We start from the raw sequence: 26,773 nt of genomic DNA, 5'->3' as shown, positions 1-26,773 counted from the left end.
AACAAAAAAAAAAAAAAAAAAACAAAAGGATTAAAAAAAAAAAGAAAAAAAAGGAAAAAAAATATTCATCTATTTTGCTATTTTTGCTGGGTTTATTTTTTTAAATTATGTTCTAAACCTCTGGCAGTTTAGGTCCCTGTGTAAGAGTTGTTGCTGCTGCTGCTGCTGCTGCTGCTGCTGCTTCAGTTTTGTATGGGGTTGTACTCAAGATGAATTTAAGGCCTTCTGGGAAGATGTTGGCATTATGTGCCAGGCCTTTCCCTGGCCCCCCACATTCCCTTCCCCACCCCCAGGGCTCTGGCAGGGCTGGGCATTGCCCACGGCATCATCACTGGTACGTGGGGTGCCCGGGTGTGGATGTGCTCTGTGGGTTTGGCAGTGGTTGGGGTGGTGCCCTGGGGAGGGGGTGGGGTCTGTTAGGGAAGGAGTCGGAGTGGGGGGTAGGGGGGGGGGGTCCCACACCAGCCCTCTGCGAGACAGCAGGGTGGTGCCACACAGTGCCAACCCATCCAGCCCAGCTGGGTGCCCAGTCCCTCACCCACTGTACCCTGGGTGATGCCCACCAGTGCCTTACTGGCCCTTGTCCAGGGCATTGCCTTCATGCAGGGCACTGCCCTCATCTGGGACAATGCCCTCCTGAAGGGCACTGTCCTCCTGCAGGGCACTGTGCCACCCAGCTCTGCCCAGCCATGCCCTCTGGTCTCTGTCCTAGAGCTGGCTGTGGTGCCCAGCTGCCCAAGCTTGGCTCCACGGAGCTGGTGCCACTTTGCTGTGCCAGGGAGGACAGGGCATTTCCCTGGGTGGAGGGCAGCCCCTCACCAGGGCAGGGGCCACGTGTGCCCCCTCCTCCCTCCCTGGCATTGGCCTCGAGGTCCCAGAGCCAGGATGCTGTTACTTGAAAAGTTTATTTTGCCTTTGTATGGAGAAATATTATTTGTTGTAAACTCTTCTGTACTGAATCTGGAATTCCTGTAATTATTAAAGACTTTAACCCAGCCATGGCCCAGCCCAGGGGGGAGGGGAGGGGAGGGGAAGGGAAGGGAAAGGAGAGGAGGGAAGGGGAGGGGAAAGGAGGGGAGCAGGGGAGCTGCTCTGTGCTGCTGGGGGATGGGGAAGGGGCTCTAAGGGGTCTGAGCACCGAAGCTCACTGTGGGGGGTGGTGGCTCCAATATTCCCTGGAAAAAACTCTCCCCATTCACCAGCTGCAGACTGCTCTGCTCTGCAGGCAGGAGTGCAGCCCCCCCAGGGCTCTGCAGAGAGGCCATGCCCAGGGTGCCCATGGGGACGCTGAGGGCACCCAGCTGTGTATGCCCAGCCCTGGCAGCAAGTGGAGCTGCTCTGATCACATTTAATTGCCCTGCTGGTAGCCCCCAGGAACTGAGCAGGAGAGTGGGGAGCAGGAGCATCTGGGGGGTGCAGGCAGGAGCTCAAGCCCAACCCCCCATTGCCTTGCCAAGTCGGTCCCAGGGAGAGGGCTGATTTATGGAGCCCCCCCAGCCCTGCATCCCCCCCACTCCTGGCTGCCTGAGCTGTGAGTTTAATCCAGGCCTGTGAATTCACCATAAATCACTTGATTAAAAGCTCTACTTAATTTAGGAGGGGGAGAGGGGAGGGAGAGGGAGGAGGAGGAGGGGGAGGGGGGAGGGAGGGGTGGGCAGGGAGCAGCTGATCGATTCAATTTACACAGGGAAGCAGCAACCAGCAGATGCTTTTAAAAGGGCCACTGAGGGCCTGATGCTGCAGCTGCCTCTCCTTAACCATTTCAGTGCTCAGGGAAGAGGCTGCCAGCTCCTTGCCCCCCTCCCAAGATGAGTTACCACCTGGGACCCCTCTCCAGACCCACACACAGGAGCAGCTTGGGGGGCTGTGGGGTGCAGGATGCCTCAGTGGAGGGTCAGGGATGGGCACAGGCTGCCCAGGGAGGTGGTGGAGTCCCCCCACCCTTAGAGTGCTTCAAGAAACCTGTGGCCATGGCACCTGGGGCCATGGTGGTGCTGGGTTGGACTGGATGATCTCAAAGGGCTTTTCCAACCCAAACCATCCCATGATTCTACCCAGCCAAAGCCCAGGGGATCTGCAGGGATGGAGCTACCTGGATGCTGACCCTGGAGGAGGAGGTTTGGTCCCTCTCTACTCTTCCCAGCACAGCTCCAGCAGGTGGGGACCCTGCAAAGCTGGGGCTGGCATCCTCCCCTCCCACAGCCAGCAGTGGTGCTGCCTGAGCAGAGCAGGACCTCCAAGCATCGACCTCAAGGGCAGCAGCAAGCCCAGGACAAGGCTGCAGGAGCTCCTACAGGACACCCTGGCAAGCCCTGCTCAGGGCTCTGCTGGACCAAAGCCATCTCCATCGCTCAGCACTGTGGGGTCCCTGCTCAGGAGGTGCCAGCAGCCCCTCCTGGCACTGTGCCCTCCTCACTGCAGCTGAACTGAGGAGGTGAGTGGGATGGGGTCCCTTGGCAAATGAACCCAAAGCAGCAGAGGGTCTGCTGAGATGCCCCTGAGTGGGTGGCTGGGGGGTGCTGGGCATTGGTGGCAATCAGCCCATGTCTGGCTCTCAGCATCCTTTGTCTCTTCCACTCCTCTCCCTCCTTTTTCTCTCCTTTTAAAGCCCTCTGGCTGTGCAAGACCAAGACAATCTCTTGGCCTGGGCCCAGGGCCTGGCTGCTCTGCTCAGGGCTGAGCTGGGCTTTGTCCTGCTGCCAGCCATGGCAGGGAACCTTCTCTGCAATTCCACCTTGATGTGGGGTCCCACAGCCAGATCCTGGAGCCCAGCTCAGCAGATATGTGGGGAATGACCCCCCCCCCATCACAGCTGCTCCACCCTGTGTCCCACCCAGCCCCAGGGTCAGCATCACTGCAGGGCAGCAGGACCCCAGGGGTCTGGCTCCCGCTCCCCTCCCTGCCCTGGCCACCCACAACCAAGTGAAGATGAAGCCAGATGTGTGCAGCTGTGGCAGAGGCAAGTCAGGAGGGCACATGGCTCCCCCCCGACCTTCTCTGCTTTTTGGGGCTGTGTAGTCAGCAGAGGGCTGCCTGCAGCTCCTGGTAGGCATCAGCTGCTGCAGAAGTGTGGCCAGCAGGAGCAGGGAAGTGGTGGTGCCCCTGGACTGGGCACTGCTGAGGCCACCCCTGGAACCCTGGGTTCAGTTTTGTGCCCCTCACTCCGAGAAGGACATGGAGGGGGTGACTGGGTGCAGTGAGGTGCTGGCTCTAGATCATAAATTGGTTTGGGTTGGAAGGAACCTGAAAGCTCATCCCCTGCCATGGGCAGGGACACCTCCCACCTGCCCAGGTTGCTCAAGACCTCATCCAGCCTGGCCTTGAACACCTCCAGGGAGGGGGCAGCCGCAGCCTCCTTGTTCTGAGTTCCTTGTAGCTGGTGTCAGCCCTGACTCCTGCTTTGCTGGAAGGCTGGAGCAGAGGCAGAGGCTGCTGGGAAGGCAGAGCTGCAGCACAGGAGCCATAAATCTCAGCCTTTGTTGTGCCTGGGCCTCACGAAACCAGAGGCTGTGCTGCCTCGGAATATTCATCTGCTCCGAAAGTGCTGAGCTCTGCAGCTTCCCCCAGCAGCGCTCCGGAGGGGAGGCTGCCGCAAGGGGCAGGGCTGCCCATGCCGGGGGAGGGCTTCCCAGACATCCTCCAGCAGAAATCCCCCCAGCCATGGGGCAGGAGCTGCCCCCACGCCGGCTTGGCATCGCTGCCAGGAGGGTGGCAGACGTGGGTGCCGTGAAACCCAACCCAAGGGTGCCAGCGGGGAAGCGGGAGGAGGATAAAGGAGGTGGAGGAGCTGAGGGGAGGGCTGGAAGGAGTTTGGCACTGGTGGGGCTGGAAAAGCTCTCCCCACGCCAAAGCACACACGGCCCTGGAGCTCTGCAGTGCTTCATCAGCCCCGGGCTGCGGAGCAGAACCCCCCTGATTTATGGAGCTCCGCCGGGTTTGTTTCCTCCCTTCACCCCGGGGGTCACAGAGCAAAACCACTGACCCCCACCCCCTTCTTGTGCCTGGGGGGTATGGGGGTGCCTGGGAGGTGCCTAGGGGGTCTTGGGATGCCTGGGATATACCTAGGGAGTAAGAGGGTTCCTAGGAGGTAAGGGGGCTCCAGGGAGGTGCTTGGAGAGTCAGGGGGTCCCAGAGATGTATTTGGGGAGTAAGAGGGTTTCAGGGAGGTGCCTGGGGGTTAAGGAGGTCCCCAGAAGGTGCCTAGGGTGAACACCAGGCAGAGCCAAGATTTGAGAATGTGCTGGGGGGGCACAGAGGACCTGTGAGGTTTTGTGACTGTTTTTCAAGGAGGGGGGTTGCAGTTTTCTGCCTGGTTCTGGGGAGCATCCAGAGGCTGCCAGCCCTGGAGGGCAGCCCAGAAGCTGCAGGGATGGAGCTGGGCAAGAAAAGCGCTCAGCAGCATTTTTTTCGGGGGGGTCCCAAACAAGCCCATTCGGGGGGGGAAGGTCCCAAACAAGCCCATTCGGGGGGAGGGTCCATTCTGGGGGAGGGTCCCAAACAAGCCCATTTCGGGGGGAGGATCCCAAACAAGCCCATTCGGGGGGAGGGTCCATTCTGGGGGAGGGTCCCAAACAAGCCCATTTCGGGGGGAGGATCCCAAACAAGCCCATTCGGGGGGAGGGTCCCAAACAAGCCCATTTGGGGTCTTCCCGGAGCGGGCGCTGGGCCGTGCTGCCCTCTGGTGGTGACAGGCGGCAGTGGCCATGGTCTGGTGGCGATCTGCCGGCCCCACGCGTGTCGCGCAGCGGGTGGGTGGCCGAGCAGACCCCGCAGCGGCTGGGGGGTCTGGAGGAAGCAGCAACTGAGCTGTATTGGACTGGTGAGTAATTACTTCACCTTGGAGTAGTCGAACATCTCCCTTGGGAAAGGTGATGTGAAGTATTGAGTGCTGGCAGGGAACGGGGAGGGGTTGGGGCACGACCATCGATAGTAATGGGATTGCTGCGTGTGTCTGCTGGTGTGGGACAGGGATTGATGTCCTCGGGTTGCATTAGCGTGAGCTAGGCCGGCTATCCACACAGCTATCTGTCTGTCTGTCTATCCATCCACCCATCAGGCAGGTCTTGGCTGCAGTTACCCTCCACTACCTGCAAACCAACCCAGGGAGGTCCCTAGCCCCACTTCTGTGGCTGTGGCCCCTGCTTTTCTCCTTCTCATGAAGGCTCCTCCAGCTTTGGCTTCTTGTGCTGGAGGGACACAAAGCTCCTGCATGTGTAGCCTGGCTGGAGCTACCTCAGTCCTCACAGCAACAACTTACTGCAGCTTACCTCACTGCTGCTCTTCTCCATTGCAGCTCAAGAAATCTGAGCTCATTAACCTTCTCCAAAGGCTTTCCTCCTGCCTGTGACCTTCTTGCTGTGACACACTTGGCTCTGCATGCCCAGTTGGTGCTTCAGAACAGGGAAACTTCTCCCACTTACCTCCGCTCAGGAATTCCACCTCACTGCCCACATGCTCCAGCCACAACACAGACATTGCTCACATTCTTTGACTCTGCACTCAAAGACCTCTGTGCTCAGCAGCAGTGAAATCTGCACTGATTGTTTGGCCTTGGCTCCTCAGGGGGTGAAATGCATTTCCAAAGGTGGGCTCTGCAGATGGCAGGTGCCAGCTCTGTCAGAGTGGCAGCACAGAGCAGGACCCTCTCAGCCAAGCAGCTAAAGGCTTTTCTGCCTCAGCAGCACAGCAATAGCCACCAGCAGCATCTCACCCAGGTTCCAGACAGGAGAGAGACACCTGAGCAAAAGGTTATTTTATTTCCATGTCATTTGTTCCCATTCACTGCCACACAAAGATTCAGGGCTGACAGGGGGCAGGGGCAGAGGGAGGGGACTGAGGACACAGAACCACTTCTGTGCCAGCAGCAAAAGCCTGAACTTGTGTGTTTGAAGGGCTGAGAACATCTGCCCTGGAGAGGATTGGCTTTTGTTTTGAGCCAGGTGGTTCTAAAGTCTGCCTGACCCCTAGGAAAGTCATTTCATTGTGTTTAGCACCAAGTCTACCTTGCTGTTTACAGTCAGTATAGAGAGACATTTAAAATCCAGCCTGTGAGTCACTTCTGAACACTGACAAAGTAAAAATATGAACTACTGCTAAACCCAGCTCTTCAGCATCCTACAGCCTACCCAAGCAAGTCAACCATGGAGTGTGTGAGGATTTTGTACAGTAGAAGAGGTCTGAGAGCTCTTGCTGACACAGTTCTGAGCCTGATCAGGTTGCACCAGGTCTTACATTGGACTTAGCTAACAGGTGTGGGTCCCCAGGTGACGCTGGGACATCCTCATGGACCTCACATGATGCAGTGGGATCCTGAAGCTGCCAGTCTCTGCCTGCCCTACCAGGGGCTGGCACTCGCTGCAGCTCCCACTGCTGGAAGCCAACAGCCAGGCAGTGGAAGTTGTCCTCTGCACTGTTCTGCTTCTCTTCAGCAGGTTGTGAAGTCCTTCTAACAGCTGAGCTCAGCCACACCATTGAGCACAGGGCTGGGCCCCTCTCTCTGTGCCTTGGTGCAGCAGGGTTGTTCTGCCCATTAGTTACTGGTTAAACCACACTGGCCAGGAGCAGGAGCTTGAGCTTGCAGAGCTGCTGCAGCAGCAGCAGGACAAGGAGGCAGCCCTGGGCGTCCTGCAGAGGACTTCAAACTGCAGAACAGGCCTTACTGAGCTCCCTCTGGGCTTGTCCTGCACCCTGGCCTTGATGAGAATGAAAAGCTGCCATTTGTAAGGTTTAAGAGCACAAAGAGCTGGTCAGGAACAGCACAGACACCAATTGCAGCACGAGTTAGAATGGTGGGGTAGGGGATCCAGTACAAAAGAGATGCTGGTACCACCCAGACAGCTGTGGCATGGCCTGGAACAGTCAGAAGGGCTCCCTGAGGGCTCCTGACTCCTTCCTGTGTGACACAGCCTCCTGGAAAACCAATCCTGCCTTCCAAGGAGGTGCAGAGATGAAGCTCTTCTGTCCTGGCCTTAGGCAGCCCTTGCTGGCTTCAGGCTAAGCTCCGTTGGCCTTGCTGCTCTGAGATGCTTCCATTGGAGCCTAGGAGTGAGACAGTTGCAGGTTTTAGGCAGAAACAATGCAAATGATTCTGGAAATTCAGAACCTTTTCAGCTATCATCACGTTTTTGTATTTAACAGCCTTCAGTGCAGTCCTCATCCACAGCTCTTCCAGCTGCTCCTTGAACTTCATGTTCACAACATCTCCCAGCACCAATCCCCCCCAGTTTGCCTGGCAAGCCTGAGGGTTCTGAACAGCTCACCTCTCGTGGGGGAGGCTTCACTGCCACTTCTGAGACTGCCATCTTCTCTGGGGGCTGAGCCACAAATTCTTCACTCTTTAAGGAAAAAGCAGCTTGAAGTCAGAGAAGCCCCTCAGAAAGCAAAGCTCTGGCTAGAGCCTGCCCAGTCCCTTCTCCTCTGTGAGCTGTGGCACCACTTCCCCCATGGCCCCTCTGCAATTTAACAGCTCTCTGCAGCTACTCCCAGCAGCTGACAGAATATTCTGCTTTCATTTCTGTGGCTGCTTCAGGTTGGGCTAAGCTAAGGAATTCTCTTCAGCCTTATGCTGGGAACCACCTGCTCTGGCTTTCTTCTGGAGGTATTTTACCTTCTGTTGACCTGGAGTTCTCTAAGGGAAGTGAAAACAAAGTCAGCTCTAAGTGCTCTCTCTGAGCTCAAGGCACAGGGCTTGAGTCCTTGGATTTATGTGGACAGCACAGCAGCTTGTTGCTGCTCCTCTGCTGGAAGCCAGGATCAATAACCAGCTGCTTGCAGGACACAGCAAGCCACAGCAGCTGCCTGCTCAGGGGCTCCTAGCTGACAGCTGTGAAGCTCTCAGGCAAAGCCAGGTTGACAGTGGAGAGCTTCTGTGCAGGTTTCACACCTGGGCTTGGCCTGGCTTTGGAAGGGGCTCTTCCCACACCCTCATTTTGCTACTGCAGACTGAGTTTTCTAACCTTTCTTCCCTGCAGAGTAGGGGCAGGGTCCACCAGGCTCTCCTGACCTTCCAGGACAGATGTCATCACCCCAGCAGTCTCACCTGTCTAGAGAGGAATAAGCAGTTGAGCACAGCTCTAATCCCAGCCCACTTGGAGGGTCACAGAACAAGGCTCATGCCCCAGTGCTTCATTTTATTCCTGTGTAATGGTTCAATCATGAACCTGAAAGCTCTCTTGAAGCAGCTCACCTTGCTGTGTGGAGCAGGAACAGCTTGGGGCTTCACATCTATTAAGTACAAGGCACGGGAGAGCAGGAGCAGAGAAGGAGGAACATTCTCTTTCAGATGCAGATCCAGCCACTGGTAGCACAAAGCAAGGAGAAGTTATTCCCAGAGGAGGCCACAAAGATGATCCAAGGGCTGGAGCAGCTCTGCTATGAGGATAGGCTGAGGGAGCTGGGGGTGTTCAGCTGAAGGGATCCTGCAGGAAGGCTGCAGAGGGACTTTTCCTGAGGGTGTCCAGAGACAGGACAAGGGGGAGGGTTACATTGGAGATGAGGAAAAATTTCTTTGCTTCAAGAGTGGTCAGGGGTTGGAACAGGCTGCCCAGGGAGGTGGTGGAGTCCCCATCCCTGGAGGTGTTCAAGAAAGGTGTGGAGATGGCAGGTGGGGACAGGGTTGGGTGGCCATGGTGGGGTTGGGTTGATCTTGGACTCTATGATCTTAGAGGCCTTTTCCTACCCAAACAGCTCTACAATTCTAAAAGACAAGTGTGGGCTCTGCTATAGGTCTTGGTTACTTTAGAAGCCTAAAACATCTTCCCCCTGATGCTGCTTGGGTTTCTCTTCAGTCTCAGACAATGCCTCAGACACTCCATGCCTTAAAGCTCAGCTCTGCAAGCAGAGGATCCATCCAGACACACCTGCATGAACTCTCAGTGGCACTGGGGCTGCTCTGAGCCCACCACACTGTCCTAGGAGGACCCTTTCCAACAAGCCCTGAGCAGAGGGTACTCACCTGCCTGAGCTGCTCCTTCAGCTGCTCCTCAGAGAGGCCCAGGGACCGCATGCCCCTGGCTCTGCAGGCGCCCTGCAGCTCAGACACGCTCAGGCCACTGACTCCTTCCTTGGCAATCATCTGCAAGGGAAAGAATTGTCCCAGTCTAGGCAGAGAGGACACCTCCCTCTACACCAGAGGGTGTGGGCAGTGACTCAGGAGGGCAGAGCTGGCTGCCCTCCACCCAAGCAGTCCCTCCTCAGCTGCTTGAGACTTACTTCATCGTCTGCCTTGATGGTTCTGAGTCGCAGCAGAAGTTGAAAACGGAGCAGATTGTTGGTGCCAAGGGGCTGCAGCTCGAGCAGTCTGCAGAGAGCCACCAGCTGTGGCCTCTCCAGGTGCTCCAGGGTCAGCTCATCTTCAAAGAGCTTGGAGAAGCTGACAATCTCCTGGGTGCTGGGCTGGTGCCCACTGTGACGGATCTGAGCACAGCAGAGGCAGCAGAGCATCAGCCAAGGCTAAAGGCATCTCCATTTGTCAATCCCCTTCCCCCTCCAAGGACAAAGCCCTTCCTGATGCTCACCCTGGTACTCCTGTGTCCCAGTGGAAAGAGAAATGATAGAGTGGAAAGGGCAAAGTGATCTTGTTAGATCAGTGGAGGGGATCTTATTAACAGTCACAAACACCTGAAGGGTTGGTGTCAAGAAGCAGGGACCAGGCTCTTTTCAGTGGTGTCCTGTGATAGGACAAGGGGCAATGGACACACACTGGAACCCAGGAAGCTCTGCCTCAACATGAGGGGAAAATTCTTTGCTGTGAGTGCTGGAGCCCTGGAGCAGGCTGCCCAGAGAGGTTGTGGAGGCTCCTCTGGAGACTTTCAAGCCCCATCTGGATGCATCCTGTGTGCCCTGCCCTGGGTGCCCCTGCTTTGGCAGGGGGTTTGGACTCAACGCTCTCCAGAGGTCCCTTCCAACCCCTGCCTCTGCACAAGTCCCATATGCTCTGCCCAAAACAGCAGCACTGAAGATGTTTGCACCCCCAGCACAGCTCCTTTTACCTGGTGCACATAGGAGGAGAATTGTTTTCCTTGGCCTGTGTCTGCTTTGTTCCTTTTGGCCATCTCTGCAACGGTCTCCCGCAGGAACTTTGCTAACTCCAGCTTTGCATTTAATTTCTTTTTCTGTTTTTCTTCCTTCATTTGGGAAATAAAAAGATAATTAGAAGGAGGATGCTGGGAAAGAGATGAGATTACAGTACTGAAAGCAAGCAGGCTTTGGCTCCTGCAGAGCATGAAAGTGCTGTGCACATCCCCACTGCCTGCTGTTCACAGCACAATCCTCAGTCCCTGCTGTCCTGCACAGGAATCAGCTTGGGAAGTCTGACCCAGCAAGGCAGGCAGGACACAGCAGCTCTCCAGACAGCTGCACAGATGTTCCACCAAGCTGCAGCACACAGCCTGCACCATCAGGAAGGCCACAAACCTTTTTTGACTCCGTCTCAAATGTCGAGGGCAGCATTTCAGGGAAGAGTTTCAAGAAGACAGGTAACAGAAATTCCATGAAGGGGACAATGACAAACACCAGGAAGGGAACCAACCTGAAGAGGTCTGCACAAGTTCTCAGCAGCTGTAGAGAGAAGTGCACAGCAGGAAGAATTATTCAACCTGAGATCAAAACAAAGTGTTCCAAAGAAGTGTGACAGCTGAGTGGACAACCTTGATTCACTACAGCAAGCCTCTTAACACAGCAGCTTAGAATCAGGGAATTGTTTGGGTTGCAAGAGGCCTCTGAGACCACCCAGTCCAACCATCAACCCAACACCACCATGGCCACCAAACCTTGGCCCCAAGTGCCATGGCCACAGCTTTCTCAAACACCTCCAGGGATGGGGACTCCATCACCTTCCTGGGCAGCCTGTGCCAATCCCTGACCACTCTTGCAGCAAAGAAATTTTTCCTCCTCTCCAACCTAACCCTTCCCTGGCACAATTTCAGGCTATTTCCTCTCCTTTTATCACCTGATACTGGGGAAAAGAGACCAACCCCCAGCTCACTGCAGCCTCCTTCCAGCCAGTTGTAGAGAGTAAAACATGTCCAGCACTTACCCTTCGTCTCTCCCGCCTCGTGAGGACCTGACCATGCAACAGCCTCCACACCATCCTAGCAGCCACCTTTGTGTCAATCCACAGCAAGTGGAACCCATTGTAATAATGCTTCAGCTCATCCACAAGTTTGTGCCTTAATGACTTCTTCCCCACAGGAGCATCTGTGACCTGTTTTAAGGGTGCTGGAGCAGGCTTGGCACCCTGGGGCACAGCGCTGGGCTGGGGTGGAGGTTCTCCTCGGAGCTCCTGGTGCAAGCAGGTGGATGTGTGAAATGTTCTGACAGCTTTAGCTGGTGGGTGAGGGTAGCTGGAGCCCAAGCGTGAGCAGAGCAGTGCTGGCTGGTTTTCAGAGTCTCTTCCACGGGTTTGGGTTAAAGGAAAATCCACCAGTTGGACAAAAGCAACCGCTGGGGAGTATGGAGAGCTGGAGTGTGCCAGAAGATGGGAGCCTCTGAAACTGGAGAGGGATTTCAGCAAGTGACAGTGCACTGTGGCTAAGGCCAGACACCCACATTCACGTTCTTAGAGCCACATTGATCCACAAGATTCACGGATTGCATCGGGTTGGAAGGGACCCTCAAAGGGCATCTTGCCCAACCCCCCTGCACTGAGCAGGGATATCTCCGACTAGAGCAGAACACCACCAGCCACTAAATAAATCGCTATGGCAAGAGTGACTACCCCGGGGAGCCTCCCTGCTGCCGTCAGCGTGACTGTCCCCAGCCTGTCCTACCCCAACCCGGCACAGGGAATAGCAGAACTGCTGCGGCACAGAGCGACGGTGACAGCCGCTCCCCCCGCCCCCGCCACCTTACCTCGACCTGGCTACGGCGAGCAGCATGTTGAGGGCCATGGTGCCGCGGAGTCACCGGCTCTGTCCAGCCGTGGCCACCGGAGGGACCTTCATCACCGGGGAGTGGCCAGGGAGCGTGGGCCCGGCGCCCCGCCAGAGCTCTGGCACATCACCGTCGGGCTGCCGCGGCTGCGAGGGAAACGTGAGCCGGGGCGGAGCGACAGCTCGACCGGGGCTGCCGGTGAAGGGCCCGCCGAGGCCCCAGAGCCCCGATCCCGCTCCGCTTCCTCCCAGCCGCCCCAGACACGCTTCTCCCCTACCCAGGGCCGGTCCTAGTTCCCCCCAGCCCCGCTCACCAGCGGCCCTGCTCCCTGTGAGGGGCCCGGCCACGGTACGGATGGTACCGGTGGTCCCAGTCCTCCCAGGCTCTCCCATCGCGCCCCGCCCGCGGCGCTCTAGCCCAGCCAGCCGCGCTCTACGGTGTCCGCTGCGTCCCAGCCCCTCAGCGGCAGCCAATCACAAGGCAAGACTGTAGCCCTGCCAAAGGCCACCCAATGGCAGCAGGGTGGGGCGGAGCTTGACCCGGGGTGCCCTCAGGAAGGACCTCTCACTGGCTGCGAAGTCGGCGGCGGAGACGCGCGAGAGGGCGGGCCTCGAGGGGTGACGTCAGGGGCCGGTGCGTGACGCCATGGCGAGGCGGTGGGGCCGCGCGTGACGTCAGGGAGGGTGAGGAAGGGACGCGCTCTGGGCCGGTCTGGGGAGGTGGGAGCCCTGTGACTGCTGCAGGGGCAGCGGCTAGGCCTGGGGCTGTGCTGAGGCCTGTGGTGAGGCTTGTGATGGGGCCTGAGGCGGAGCCTGACACGGGGCCTGAGGTGGGACTTGAGGTGAGGCCAGTGGTGGGCCTGAAGAGGAGGCCTGAGGGGGGTTTGTGCAGGGTTTCTTCCCCAGCCTCCTGCCTGGCCTGCTGCCAGGGCTTTGGGCCCCCTCCTTTCCCCCCACTCTTTATATTGCTTTCCATTAGTTTGGCTGCAGGCTGCCCCAGCACACTCCCAGGATGGGTGGCGCTCCTGCCCCACCAGCGAGGCTGGAGCAGCGCTGCCAGTAGTGTGTCTTCACCAGCACCTTTTCATTGTTGTTTGTGTAGCACCTGGAGAGCAGGAGAGAAACCAGGAACCATGTACGGACGTGGGTTCCAGGCCGGAAGGGACACAGTGGTTCTGCTTTGCTTGCCTGCTGCCTCCCCTGAAGCCTTGGCTCAAGTCCTAGGGAAAGGTAGGAGAGCTCATTAAGCAATTAACTTGCATGCTAACATTGTTTCAGCAGCAGCCACATCAGATGTTTGCTGGTGCGTTTATAGGGTTTCCAAAAGCAAAAAGAGTGTTGATAGTTCAGCAGCTCCCAGTATCTAAGCACAATGCTGATTTTTTTTTTTGTGTGTGAAACTAAATTTTGCTTTGGTTTAAGTGAATGCAGTTTGTATCTATATAAAGAGCAGAACATTATCTGAGCAGCTGTATGTGTGTCAGGGTGTGTAAGAGAGAGTTTGCCTCTGTGTGTGTTGCCACCTGAGAGCAGGTTTGCATGGAATGAGGTGTCAGGAGGAAGTTTCAAGCCCAGACGTGTTTGAGACAAATGCTGCAGGTCTATGGATCTGCTGAAACATGCAGGCAGCTAGAGAAATGTTCTTGGAAGGTGACAGGAGACTCAGTCTCTCAAAATGTCTTCTGTGTTTGAGAGACTGGTACAGAAAAAAATATTTATTGCCCACAATGAAAAAGATTTCTAACCCTTTGGCAACTTCACAGAACAGATAAACAGTTGTTTAAAATTGGAAAATGGAAGTAGGGAAGATAGGTAGGAAGTGGTACAGAAAACTCAGGAGGTCTGCCAGGGTGTTGCTGTGTTTTCCTGGTTGGAAAGCACATTCCCCATGAAGGGCTGATCTCCTTTAAATTCTGAAAAAAACCCTACCCCACCATTAGCCCAAATAACTTTTTACTGTCAAAACCATCTCTGCCTTGTTAATGCAGACCATGGAATAGTACAACTTAGTTCCTGTGGGCTTTGTTCTGCCAGAGCTGGTTCTGCTGAACAACCTCCCCCCCAGGGTGGAAGAGGAGGGGTTTGTTTTGTTGGGTTTTCCCCCGGGGAGAGGCTCTTGTTTTGGAAAGTGACAATAGGAAATTAAACCAGAGGAGCAGGCAAGCACACACTCCCTCCTCTAAAGCCATCTCAGAAAGGTGTCTGTGCAGAAATGGGAGATCTGTGTCACTGTACTGGTGTGCCAAGAGCATGGAGATGCTGAGTTTGTCTCCTCAGGTGTTTCCATGTGGATTTCTGAGAGGGCTCCTAAGGTGATACAGTCTGTTGGAGGTGCTCATTTACCTTCTAGTTTTTCTGGTGTTCAGAACTGTAAACATGTTTAGATCATCTCTTAAGGAGTGTTTCCTGCCTGAAGGAGAGCTAGACACTCCTGGAGATGGCTGTTCCCCTGCTGCATTAGGTGCTGGGCCTTGAGGAGATTCCCTCAAGCAGTGAGGAGTGAGAGCCCTTCCCTGACACTGCCTGGTCAAAGCCCTACCAGGGAGCTGTGAATCTGTGCTGCTGTTAGAGCCCCATGGGCAATGCCACCCCCTCTTTAGGGACACAGAGGGTTGGGCTAGGAGCAGTCAGTCAGTTCTGAGCACTGCTGGGGCAGAGCTGCTGGAAGCAATTAGCCTGCTGTGTTCAGAGGGGAGCATTCCTCAGGGAGAGCCTTGAGTATTGTTTCCCCTTGCTTAAAAGCTCTCAGCGTGTGGCGTTCAGGAATGCTGGGCTCTGTTCCCAGTGGAGCTGCAGTTTCTCACTGGAGATGATCTCCCAGAGCTGGAGTCTGCAAGGGGATTGAACAAAATGATCTTTGAAGGTCCCAACCCATTCCACTATTCTATGATTCTCTCTTTCAAGCTCATTTTCTCTTTGTTCTCTGTCACTTTTCTTGTTTCCCATTTTCCTGTGTTTTCTCCCCCTCTCTCAATAATGTTTTTGCTGCAGGAGTTTATTGTGCATTTCCTCCCATACAAGAACCCCTTGAGGTCAGTGGAGGAAGGGGGGTTAGCTGCAAACTCCTCAGTGCATCATTTCCCAGGCAGAGTAGTATCACCAATGCTGGCTTATGGGTCTGGAGAACAGGTCCTGTGAGGAGCAGCTGAGGGAACTGGGATTGTTCAGCCTGGAGAAAAGGAGGCAGGGGACACGACCTAGCCCTCTGCAACTTCTTGAAAGGAGGTTGGAGCCAGATGGGAGTCAGTGTCTTCTCCTTAGTAACAAGAGTCAGGGCGAGAGGAAATGCTCTTGAGTTACAGCAGGGGATGTTTAGGTTGGACATTAGAAGAAAATTCTTCCCTGAAGGGGCTCTCAAAGCCTGGCCCAGGCTCCCCACAGAGGTGGTTGAATCTCCATCCCTGGAGGTGTTTAAAAGCCACAGAGATGTGGTGCTGAGAGCCACGGTCTAGCTCCAGCCTTGGCAGAGTTAGAGAATGGTTGGACTCGATGATCGATTCGATCCAGATTCTATTCTGACTCGGCTTGATTCTCATCCTGCTCTGTGACACCACACCATCACCCCCCGCCCCCGAATCTAGCGCAGCCTCCACCCTTAGGGACTACACCTCCCATCGTGCTCTGCGGCGGACGCAGCCAATGGGAGGCCGCGGAGGGGGCGGTGGCGGCGCGTGCGCGCGCGCTCCTGCGCGGTGCGTGGCGGCGGTGGCGGGGGGGGGGGGGTGGAGCGGAGGACGCGCCAGCGGAGCCGGGAGCCGGGCAGAGCGGCACGGAGCGCCGCCTTCCCCCGCCGCCAGCGGTCGCCCGCGCTCCCGCCGAGCGCCTCCCCTTGGCCGCACCGGCCGCGGGAGCTGGGCGGCGGTGGTGGGGGAGGCGGGCGGGAGGCCTACCAGCGGGGCGGAGCCCGGAGCTAGCGGCGGGGGCGCGGAAATCGAGGCCGGGGCTCTGTCGCGGCCTGCTCGCTGTTGCTGCTGCTGTTGCTGCTGCGGGAAGAGGCGGGGAGGCCCCGCCGCCGCCGCCGCCCCCGCCGCCGGCCTTTGTCTCCGCTGGGCTGGGCGGACGCGGCGGGGGCAGTTAGAATGGAACAGACTGAAGGTGAGGGCAGCGGGCGGCCGCGCTGGCGGGGGCGTTCGCGGCGGTACCGGCCCGCCAGGGCTTAAAGGGGCCGAGGACGCCATGTTTGCTGCCGGCGCTGCGGCGGTGGCTCGGCCCCCGGGGCCACCCCCGCGGAGGGAGGGCGGGAAGCGATGGGGGCGGTGGGCCCCGAGCCGTCCCGACCCGACCCGACCCCGGAGGCCAAGCAGGGCCAGGTCGGGCGGCGCGGCGGCGGCTCGCTGTCCCCGTGAGGCGCGGGGCCGGGCCGCGGAGGGCCGGACCAGGCTGCGCTCCGTGTCGCGCAGCGGGACCCGCTGGCTTGTCCCAGTGGCCGGGTTTGGGGCAGACGGCGGCGCCCACCGCCTCCCTTTGCCTCGCTTCGCCGGCGGCGGTTCCGCGGCAGGTAACTAGGCGAGAGGCCAGGTTTCAGAGGGGCCCGGCCAGGTGAGCTGATGTCGGCCAGCCTCAAACCTTATGATGGGGAGAAACTTGTGGATGGAGCCTGGCCCGCGCTCCTGCACGGTGCAAAGCGTCTGTGTGACCCAGCTGCGTGCTTGTCAGCTCGGGATAAAAGCTTTCCTTGTGTGCTCCCAAACACGGAGTACAAGTGAAGGATTTGTTGTTTCTTGGATTTATTGTATTTCAATTTTCTTTTTTTTTTTCCCGATGATGGTATTGCATTGTTTGTTCTGAGCTTCGCTTTGCTTTCTTTTGACTGTCAATCCCCTCAGCAATTGTCATCCAGGTTTCAGATTTTCCAGTGTATGGTTAAAAACTAATCTTAATGATAACATAGCTCTATATAAACCAACCGACCCAAAGGGCAACATAAAGTAACCTAAAATCAGAATTAAAAAAAAAAAATTGCACCCTGTTGTTGACAGTTTAGGGCTTGCAGTGCCTCATTGTAGCTCCTTTTGACTAAGCTGCAAATGAAAAAAATGTTTGTGTTGATGAACTGCTTGAGAAGGTTTTGCTCCAAAAAGTCAGCGTGAGCTTGATGAAGTTGGAGAGCAGAGCCGAGGATGGTGATCAAAGACTGCAGGTTTTGTTTAACACAGCTGTAGCCAGCAGGCTTGCCTGAGATTGAGGTGATTCACATGGGACACATTGCAGTCCTGACACTGGTTTTGACGTGTGAATGCATGTCACCACTCCTACAGTATTTGGTGCTGCCAAAGATCAGCCTCTTGGCTCCCTGTGGCCATCACCCCCTGGCTTTCCCTGAACAACAAAAGATCTTTTTTTTGTCCACGTTTCTCGTTTGAATCCTGAGGCTCTAAGTCATTATTGCTCTAAGCCCATTTTCAAGACAAAGACCTTTTCTCTATTTGATGCCCAGCACTTTTCTTGGTTGCTGGTGGAGTAGTTTCTTTCCATGTCACCAATGCAAGCCTGCTAAAAGCCTTATCAAAACCATGTCACAGATGTGACTGTTTCTTTTGGCACTGAAAAAAAAAAAAAAGGGCAACCAAGCAACAAACCAAACCACCTTTTACAAGGTGCACAGGCAAGTGTCAGCCTTGCCACAAGCTTTATAGAGTTTGTCAAGAAGCTCTGATTCACCCTTTGTGTCTGCCAGAAGAGGCTGCCTGCTCCAGCTGAAGTCAGGAGAAATCCCACAAGCTGCAGTTTTGCTGCTGTTGCATCTGTGTGCAGTTGAAAAAAAAAAAAACACAACAAAAAAACCCAACAAAACCCAACTTGGCTTTGCCTTAACCTGTGCAAGCAAAACTTTGTGTGGGTGATTTTGTAAAGATCCAAAACAAAGCACGACCAAGAAACAGCAAATAGTGAGTGCAGGAATCAATAAGATTATTTCTGTCTGCAGCTCGTACAGTTTGAGCTCCACAGGGTGCTGTTATGGTTGGTCAAGGTGGCCCTCCAAGTGATTGTGGCATGGCTGTAGAACAATCTTGAGCATCTTTACTTCTGGTGAGGGCTCCAGGTGTGTGTGTGCTGAGCTGCCCTAGGAGTCACATGGAGCATTTCACATAGTTCCATGCTTAGGGTTTGGAGAGGAGTGATGAAAACAATGACAGAAGTTGGTTGCATCACTTAAAAAAATCCCACCCAGCCCAGCCTGCCCTGGGTAGAGAGCTGTTTGTGGAGCACACGTGGCAGTGGGCAGCTGTGGAGAGCCACTGCTGTGTGGCTTGGATGCTGGAGGGGACCAGTCCCAGCCACAGGTTGGATACAGCACAGAAAATGGCTGTGTGCTGGCTCAGGTCATAGAGTCACAGAATGGTTTGGGTTGGAAAGGACCTTAAAGCTCATCTAGTTCCAGCCTCCTGCCATGGGCAGGGACACCTCCCACCAGCCCAGGTTGTTCAAGGCCACATCCAACCTGGCCTTGAACACCTCCAGGCAGGGGACAGCCACAGCCTTCCTGGGCAGCCTGTTCCAGTGTGTCCCCACCCTCACTGTACCAAATTTCTTCCTGCTCTCCAGTCTCAATCTCCCCTCTATTGCTTCTCATCCTGTCACTACAAGCCCTTCAAAAATTCCCTCCCCAGCTCCCCTGTAGCCCCTTTCAGATACTGGAAGGGGTGCAGTTTATGAGCACACCCTTGAACCGCTGTGGCTTAGGTCTGTGTGAACTTGAGCTGGGTTGTCCTTTGTGCACAAAGCTGGCCTAGGACTTCTGCTTTCAAGGCTGTGGATAGAAAGCCCAGCTCAGGGTGACGAGGCAGTGGCACCTCTGAGCACGTCAGCCTGACTCAAACTGTTGCTTTCTCAGCTCATCACTTGGCCAGCAGACAGTTTCTGTTCTGGCAGCAGATGCCTCACTTCTACCAAGAGCTCACCCAGCTGCCTGGGGCAGGGCTGCCCCTGGCCTGGCTCTCAGCAGAGAGCTGTGGTGACAGCCAGCCCCAGGGTGATGAAGCCAGTGCTGGCCTGAGCAGGGTGCCAGGCTGCTGGCAGTGGGCAGGAGGGGCTCAGATCTCCTCTCTGTGTCTTGGCCAGGCAGGGAAGGCCTCATCCTTCTGTGCTGCCTTCTGGCTGCCTTGGTGAGGTACAGCCCACGTCTGAGTTGTGGCCAGCAGGCTTTGGGGGTGCCCTCCTTCCTTGTGCTGGGGCTCCTGTTGGTGAGGAGCAGTGTTGGGTGCTCCTGATGTTGAGGAAAGTTCTCTTACATACTGCACAATTCCAGTGTCCTCTCTCACGTTTCTGAGCTCCTCCTGGTTGAGCAATAGCACAGGAGATGCCAGAGGTTGTGTTTTCTAGGTAAGCCCTGCTGTGTTTTGTGTAACCCTCTTGGGGAGGAGGAGCAGCTTTGGTCAGGTGGGGTTGGCATCATTCAGAACTGATCGTCTGAGGGGTCACTTACTGCTCTCCTGCAGCATGAAAGCAGCACTGGAGAACTTCCACAGCATCTTGTTTGCTAAGGGTGAAGCTGAGAAAGACTCACATGAAAATGGCTTGAGATCAGTGTACTTGGGGGTGACAACCATGAGCCCAGAGGACTCCTAATCACTTTGAGACCTGCCCAAGCCTGGCCATGCACTCTTGAAGGTGTCACTGGTTTTGTTTTTTCCAAGTTATGCTCAGTCAAACTACAAAGCTGGGGATGGGAAGTGAAACAAAGTCAGTGTTGGTGTAAGAAAGAGCTGGCTTGACCCAACCTTATCTTCTGCTGCTTGTTTTTATTTCATTTACTTTTTCCTCTGATACTTTGAATTGTGACTCTCCCATGGGCCACGTGAAAATATTTACTCAGGCAGTGTCCATGTGTGGAGTCTGTAAACATTCCTCTTTTCCCTGCTCACTCCAAAGGTCCTGCTGCAGCTGTGGGAAAGGAGGAGGACAGAATGGGTTGGGAGAACAAACTCTTCCTCTCTCATAGGGAAACTCAGTTGTAGTTTGAAGATCTCCTTGGTTTTAAGCTCTCTCCAAGCTGTTATAAAGTATCCATTTCCTAGAAACCTTGAAATAGTTCACTTGTGTCCTCTGGTGGAGTTACCCTGTCCTATGGTGCAGTATCTCTTGTGGGTCATATTTGGAAGCTAAATTCTACAGCTTGCAGGAGGCTGATACTGTAATTTAATAGAGTGATTGCAGCTATGGTGAGAAGAATTTGACTTGAAATACTTTTCTGGGAGGCACTGAAAATCCTCCTTACATGTGGCTTGAGGTAGTGACCCTCTGCTGAGGAAGGATGGGGCAGCTCTTCAGCTGAGTGTTGATATTTTAGCTTTGCATTAGGGCCTGGGGGTGGTTTTGACAGAGCGAATCCCTCCTTGGGTTTAAACCCTGAGGTTCCTGCCCATCCAGGACTCATGTTTTGTTCTGTTTTGTGTCTCCAGGGCTGGCATCTCCCTGTGGGACAGCCCTGACGCCGTTTCCCTGGGTAGGATGAGAAACAAACCAAGCAATGCAGAGTGTTGGGAAGGAGGAAGGGTGGGAAAACCTGGGTGTGTTAACCCTTGTGCCAGCAAAAAACTCGGAAGGAAGAAGCTCTCTGTGATGCAAGCTCTGTGGGAGGAGAGCAAGCTCTTGTGTTTTAAGGCTCTTGAGAGGAGAAGCTCAGTGAAGCAATAAACCTTTCTTCTGCTGTTGGTAGGGGAGGGTCGTGAGGCAGGTCACAAACTGTCCTGATGGTGAAGCACAGGCTCACAGCAGGCTCTGTTTAGCCCAGAGGAGCTCCAGAAAGGAATGAATTCAACAAAATAAATCAACACTCTCTTTCTTTTACTGCTAGCTCCTAAATGCAGTGCAAGGAAAAGTGTTTGGAAGTTTGTTAATCCACAACTTTTGTGCTATAACAAAACCCTCCTCAGTCAGTGCCTGTGGAGGCCAGCACTGGGCACTGTCACAGCTGGAGACCCACTGCTGGACCAGAGAGGATGCAGAGGGGTACAGTACAGGCAGAGTTTGACCTGGACCTGGTGTCCCCATGAAATGCTGCACAAAATAGTTTGGTTTCTATCCCAGGTTCTTCAGATGCAGAAGCTCTTTGAAGAAGAAAGTCAGCAATGCAGTAGAAAAAAGATCTTAGTTACAGAGTGTTGGGGTAAAAAAAAAAAATGATTTAATTACTGTAAAGGAAACCAGTAACAACAAAAACCTGGGAAATGGAGGGTAAGGCTAAAATGTCTTTGACTGTGTCCGCCCAGCAATGGATGTGCCAGGGGGTGTGACAAGGTGGTGTAGCTTCTCAAGCTAAGTTGGACTTTCTTTTCTAAGTATTTAGAAGACAAAGGTTGAGCCTGGCTTTAGTCACAGGAGCAGCTTTGGGTGCCATTATCTTAGTGGTGTGAGAAATCTGTTGTTTGCTTTCCAGTTTGGCAGACACTAAGTAACAATTAATTGGTAAACAGTACAGAAGGTCCCACTTCCTCTTCCTAGAATGGGTGGTGGTGGTTCTGTGTTTTGACCTTGATCTGCAATCCTGCCTGCTCCACCTGCTGTCCCCTGGGCTGTGCTGTCCCCCTGGCAGAAGCACTTTGTGTGGGTTTGGTGGCTGCTGTGGAGACCACTGTTGGAGACAGGGGAGGGTGTTTGCAGGCACAAGAGGTAGAAGCTACTGCAATTGGTGAACATTGCTGGGCAGCCTTGTTCTGCTGCCTTGTTCCCTAAGTCATAGAATTATTAGGGTTGGAAGGGACCTCAAGGATCATCTAGTTTCAACCCCCCTGCCATGGGCAGGGACACCTCACACTAGAGCAGGTTGCCCATAGCCCCATCCAGTCTGGCCTTAAACACCTCCCCAGCTTTCTTTTAGGTCCCCTTAAGATAGTGGAAGGCCACAATAAGGTCTTCTCCAGCCTGAACAGCCCCAACTCTCTCAATCTGTGTTCACAGGAGAGGTGCTGCAGCCCTCTGATCATTATCTGGACTTCTTACCGTGACCAGTGTGCCCCTGGCTGATTGCAGTGGCCACTAAAGATGAATGCAAGCATCGATGTGATCAGGCTGTGAGGTCCACAAAAAGCAGCAAAGTTCTGCTCCAGCTCCTCCTTTTCATGGTCCTGACTTCTCAGTTTGCTTTGCAGGCTGAGAGCAGGGGAGTGTTGGTAGTGTTTTGCAGGCTCTTGAGATAAGGTATTGTGATGTGTTGTGTTGGGAGGGTGAGAATTTCACGTGGGCAGGATTCTGTGTTGATTCTGGTTACGAAAAGCGGCTGTGGGATGTGTTAATGTCGTTCCAAACCCCGACCAAAAGGGCACAGCAACCCTCCTGTGTGCCTGCACAGAGAGGGAATCAATAACACAGAGCTCTGTTTGCTTTGGGAGAGCTAAACTGACCTTGACTGGGAGCAAAGGGGTTTCTTACCTGACCTGTAGTTTTCTGGATGCTTCATCTCATCGAGTGTTGGGATTGGTTGGGTGAGGCAACAGTTGTCATGAGTTGAGTTTTGGGAATCTAACTTGGATTTAGGCTGATTTTATTGTTTCAATCTGAAATGGAAAATGGGGGGGAGGGTGTGTGTGTAACAGCTTCCCCAAGCTGTGCTCTAATTCTCTGACTAACCTCAGCTTCTGGAAATCTTTTGTCATGGAAGGCTTCTTTTCATTCCCTCAGAACCATTTAGTATTTAAGCCCAAAGTGTTTCACATGAAAATAAAGTGGTGGACAGGGAGTAAGGAGAATAATCATAGAATGGTCTGTGTTGGAAGGGACCTCCAAGTGTCCAATCTCCTCTGCAGTAAGCAGGGACATCCTCAACTAGATCAGGATCAGCACTCAGCTGCTGGGAGCCAGTGGGTGCAAACCCTACTCTGCTTTTCTGGTGGGGGAAGAGGTTGGGAAGCTCCATCTGAGGCTGTGTACAGCATGAACAGGTTTTCCCAGCAGCTGAGCTGGAATGACCAAGCCACTGTGTGCAGAAAAAGCCATGACTCAGGGCTCCTGCTGCCCAAAGGGCTGCTCATCTCTCTTGGATTTTGATGAGGAGCTGTGGGAGGAAGAGAGGAGGTTTCTCCCTTGCTTTGAGTGGTCTTGCTGTGGCTTTTCTGGCTTGTTCAGTTTGCAGTGACTATAGTGGCAAGAGGAGTTGGTATCTTCTGCCTGCTTGAGGGTCACAGTCTCTGCTTTGTGTTAGCATAACGCTTCCTAGAGCCAAACTAGGAAGGCTGCAGAGAGTGGTTGGAGTTTTAACTCCACTCTGCTGACTTTGTCACACTCAGGTTCATGGGTTTGAAGCACCTGTAGGTGCTGGTAACATTTCTTTCAATGTCCTTGAAAAGATGAAAGAGGTTGTGAAAAAAAGCTGATCTGCAGCAGAGGCTAAATAGCCCTTTGTAAAAATTCAGTCATGCCAACCCTCAGGGGTGGCTGTGAAGGGGAGAGGGGAAATTCAGTTCTCTTTTGGTTTGGGTTGTTGTTTTTTTTATTTATTTCTCAAGAATGTAATTTCCTTAATTATTACCTTTCTGATTTACACTGACTTCTCATTTCCCTTCCCCCCCCTGCCTGTAGGCCCTATGAGAAAAAGGGAAAGCTAAGGATGCTGGAGCAGAACAATGGATTTCTCTTTCTCTTTCATGCAAGGGATCATGGGAAACACAATTCAGCAACCACCTCAACTCATTGACTCGGCCAACATCCGCCAAGAGGATGCCTTTGATGGCAGCAGTGACATCGCTGAAGATGGTGGCCAGACGCCCTACGAGGCTGCCCTGCAGCAAGGCTTCCCCTACCCCACGCCCACGCCCGAGGAGCTGCCCCCCATCACCAATGGCTACCCACCCACCATCAACGTGTATGAACCTCAAGCCAAGTACCAGGCCTACGCCCAGTACCCCAACGGCTCCGCCAACGGCTTCGGTACAGGCAGGACCTTTAGTCCCCCGGAGTACTACCAGCTGGAGAACTCCAGCAGCGCCAGGCCGCACGACCTTCTGGAGAAACCTTCCCCTCCTCAGCAGCCACCCCCAGCACCCCCCCCAGCGCCCCCCGCAGTGTCCCACCCGGTGATTCCAAAGAAGACTGGTTCCCCAGAGATCAAATTAAAAATAACCAAAACGATCCAGAACGGCAGGGAATTGTTTGAGTCCTCTCTGTGCGGGGACCTTTTGAATGAAGTCCAAGCCAGTGAGTATGCAAAGGCGAAACATGAAGGGAGGAAAGAGAAAAGGAAAAAAAGTAGCAAGCATGACTCTTCCCGAGCGGAAGAGCGCAAGGCACACAAAATTCCCAAACTAGAACCAGAGGAGCAAAATGTAAGTGGAAAAAAAAAAACCAACCCAACCCTCCAGTTTCAGCCCTCTGTAGAGCTGGTATTGATGATGATGGAGTTCTGTGTCTTTGGTGGTGTTTCTGCCTTGCTTTCAGTTGTACACCATGAGGCTTTGCTTCCCTCTCAGGCTTGCTGGGAGCTGTGTTGCCAGGACACACCACGGCTCTGGTTAAAAGACTGTGTGGAAATGAATCTTTGAACCCCACATTGTCCATCTAGGAAGCCAGAATTTGAGTTTCCTCCTTCGTTTTGTGTAGTCAGAAAAGGAGTTTCCTGGTTGCTACTCATCTAACTGCTCTGGTTTGGGGGTTTTCTGGAAGAGCAACAGATTAGGGCCACTGAAAACTTCTTCACTTTGATGGTGCTGGAGGCCTGGAGCAGGCTGCCCAGGGAGGTTGTGGAGTCTCCTTCTCTGGAGAGCTTCCAACCACCCCTGGCCATTGTGCTCCTTGGGCAAGCTGCTGTGGGTGCCCTGCTTGAGCAGGGGGGTTGGACTGGATGACCTCCAGAGCTCCCTTCCAACCCCACCATGATGGGATTCTGGGATCTTTAAAATCTAATCTATTTTAGTATTATTTGCTGGTTTAGCCTGCTCAGAGTGTGCTGCCCTTTGGACAGTGGCAAAGTTGGAGCATTGGGCCAAAAGCAGAGATGTTCCTAAAACCTCAAGTTGTGCCAGGAGAGGTTGAAGTTGTACATGAGAAGCAATTTCTTCCACAAAAGGGTTGTCAAGGCCTGTCCTGGGCTGCCCAGGGCAATGGTGGAATCTCCACCCCTGGAAGGGGTTTCAAAGCTGTGGAGATGTGGTGCTAAGGGCCATGGTTTAGTGGTGACCTGGTAGTGCTGGGTTAAAGGTTGGACTCCATCTGAAAGATCTCTTCCAACCAAGATCTCTTCTGTTCTGTTCTTCTGTGGTTCTGCCTTTCCACATGGTGCCAGGTGGGAAGTGAGGTTCCTGGGGGTGTTCAATGGGAAGTGTTCTTGGGAGCATTCAACACTCCGACTTTGAATGAACTTTTGAAAGATACTCTAAACATGGTGACAATGTGCAAACCCCAGGAGCTCAGGAGGGTTTGTAGCAGCCAGCAGAAGGTGGTGTTCTAACCCAGTGGGCAAACTGGAAATCCCAGTTGACTCAGCAGACCTTGGGGAACGTTCAGCACTGGTGTCTGTTCCAGTTCCTGTTGGGGTTTGTGCTGTGGTTGTCCACACACAGGGGTGTAGGTGTAAGGGCTGTTTTAACTCAGATTCCAGCAAGTAGAGATACAAATTAGTGGTTTCACTGCTCTCAACCATTCTTTTTCTTCCAGTTTTTTTAGGCTACTTCATTACTTCTGTCTCCTTTTCTCTTGTTTTTTTTTTTTTTTTTTTCCTGCCAGCTCTGTGATACTGATTTCTGTCTCTCCCAGCCTCAGGAGGGAGGGGTGGTGAGTGGCAATGGGGAAGTTGCTGTACCAGGCCAGGACAGAAATGGCCCAGCTCAGGCTGTTACAGGACATAGCCAAGTTTCTGTAAGTTCCTGTGAAAGCCTTGGGGGTTGGGAGGTCTGGGAGAAGATCCTGTCCTGTAGGACCAGACTCTGCTCTAGTGGAGTAGGTTCATGTGCTTGGTGTAGTGTTATTGGTGGTGGTGGTGGTGGTTTTGATGGCAAACGTGCTGGTTTCATACACACATCCCTCACCAGGGCTATTGACAGCTCTCGTACCTCCCCGTGGTAAGCAGACCTCTTCTGGAGGTCAGGTTGGTGGTGTGTCAACGTTCTGAGCTTCTGGATTTAATTACTGCAGCTGACTAATGAAGCTCAGTAAGATCTTGATAATAGTTGTGATCCCAACTTGACCTGGACTCTGCAACTCCAGTCCCAGTGGTCCCTGACTGTGCTTGTACAGCATTTCCTTCACCTCAGGAGTGCTGTTTGAAGCCACTTTGAAGTAGCTTCAAGAGCTGTTATGTGGAGGCAGTTGTGCTGGGGAGGCATCACCTCTGTGCTTGTGTTATACCTGCTTGGAGAGGAAGGAGAGGTCTGTTCTCATGGCCTGCTCTGCTGATCCCCTCTGCTGCTTCTGTGTTCCTCACCCACCTGTCCTTTGTTTGCTGTAATTGTACATTTAACCCCAAAGCATCACTTAGATTAGTGAGTTTGGTTCCTTCAGGATTCAGCACTGTCTTTGTCCAGGTGTTTTGGCCTCATCTCAAGGCTTCCATCAATATTGCCCTTGCCATTTTGTCCTCCTTCTTAGCAGGGCTTCCAGTCCTGCTCTTGAAGCTTTGGCTGTGCCTGTCCCTCTGGTTGTCACGAGGATGTAATCTCTCTTTTCCAGTGTCCTGTCTGTCCCAGACTGAACCTTGCCTCTCAAATTCCAAGTCCTTGTCATGTCCATCATCCAGAACTCACCAGAAATCTTGGTCTTGCTTTTATCCTTCCTGTTGCTTCCCTTACTGTTGTTGCAGTAAAGTCTTTGGTGTTCTCCAGCCCTGTTTCAGCCAGGTCACTCTGCTGGCAGCAGGATTTTGTGCTGCTGGGTTTTGTAACGAGTTACCCAGCACGGTCTCAATTTCACCCTCCCCATCAGTTGGTTTTCCACCTTGTGTACCTTCATCATCTACATTTTCATCATCTTCTGTG

General features: G+C 54.0%; 2 protein-coding genes across 2 annotated transcripts in view; one reads left to right on the top strand and one right to left on the bottom strand.

Moving 5' to 3' along the window:
• Positions 1-6,947: 6,947 nt before the first annotated feature.
• On the bottom strand, positions 6,948-10,572 carry LETM2 (leucine zipper and EF-hand containing transmembrane protein 2). Its single transcript, XM_054396631.1, has 8 exons — positions 10,414-10,572; positions 9,990-10,124; positions 9,211-9,414; positions 8,954-9,073; positions 8,182-8,296; positions 7,956-8,038; positions 7,260-7,334; positions 6,948-7,038 (listed from the first exon to the last, which is right to left on the bottom strand). The coding sequence occupies exons 1-8, from the start codon at positions 10,489-10,491 to the stop codon at positions 6,994-6,996; spliced, it is 855 nt and encodes a 284-aa protein (XP_054252606.1). The 5' UTR covers positions 10,492-10,572; the 3' UTR covers positions 6,948-6,993.
• Positions 10,573-23,431: 12,859 nt separating this feature from the next.
• Positions 23,432-26,773, top strand: part of NSD3 (nuclear receptor binding SET domain protein 3) — a 32,273-nt gene continuing 28,931 nt past the window's right edge. Inside the window, exon 1 of the mRNA XM_054396718.1 lies at positions 23,432-24,130. Within this exon, the coding sequence (XP_054252693.1) occupies positions 23,432-24,130 (699 nt within the window). The remainder of the gene's footprint in view (positions 24,131-26,773) is intronic.

This window comes from Indicator indicator, chromosome 38 (assembly GCF_027791375.1).
Source record: "Indicator indicator isolate 239-I01 chromosome 38, UM_Iind_1.1, whole genome shotgun sequence".
In the NCBI taxonomy this organism is placed as follows: domain Eukaryota; kingdom Metazoa; phylum Chordata; class Aves; order Piciformes; family Indicatoridae; genus Indicator; species Indicator indicator.
This window is presented reverse-complemented; position numbering and strand designations above follow the sequence as displayed.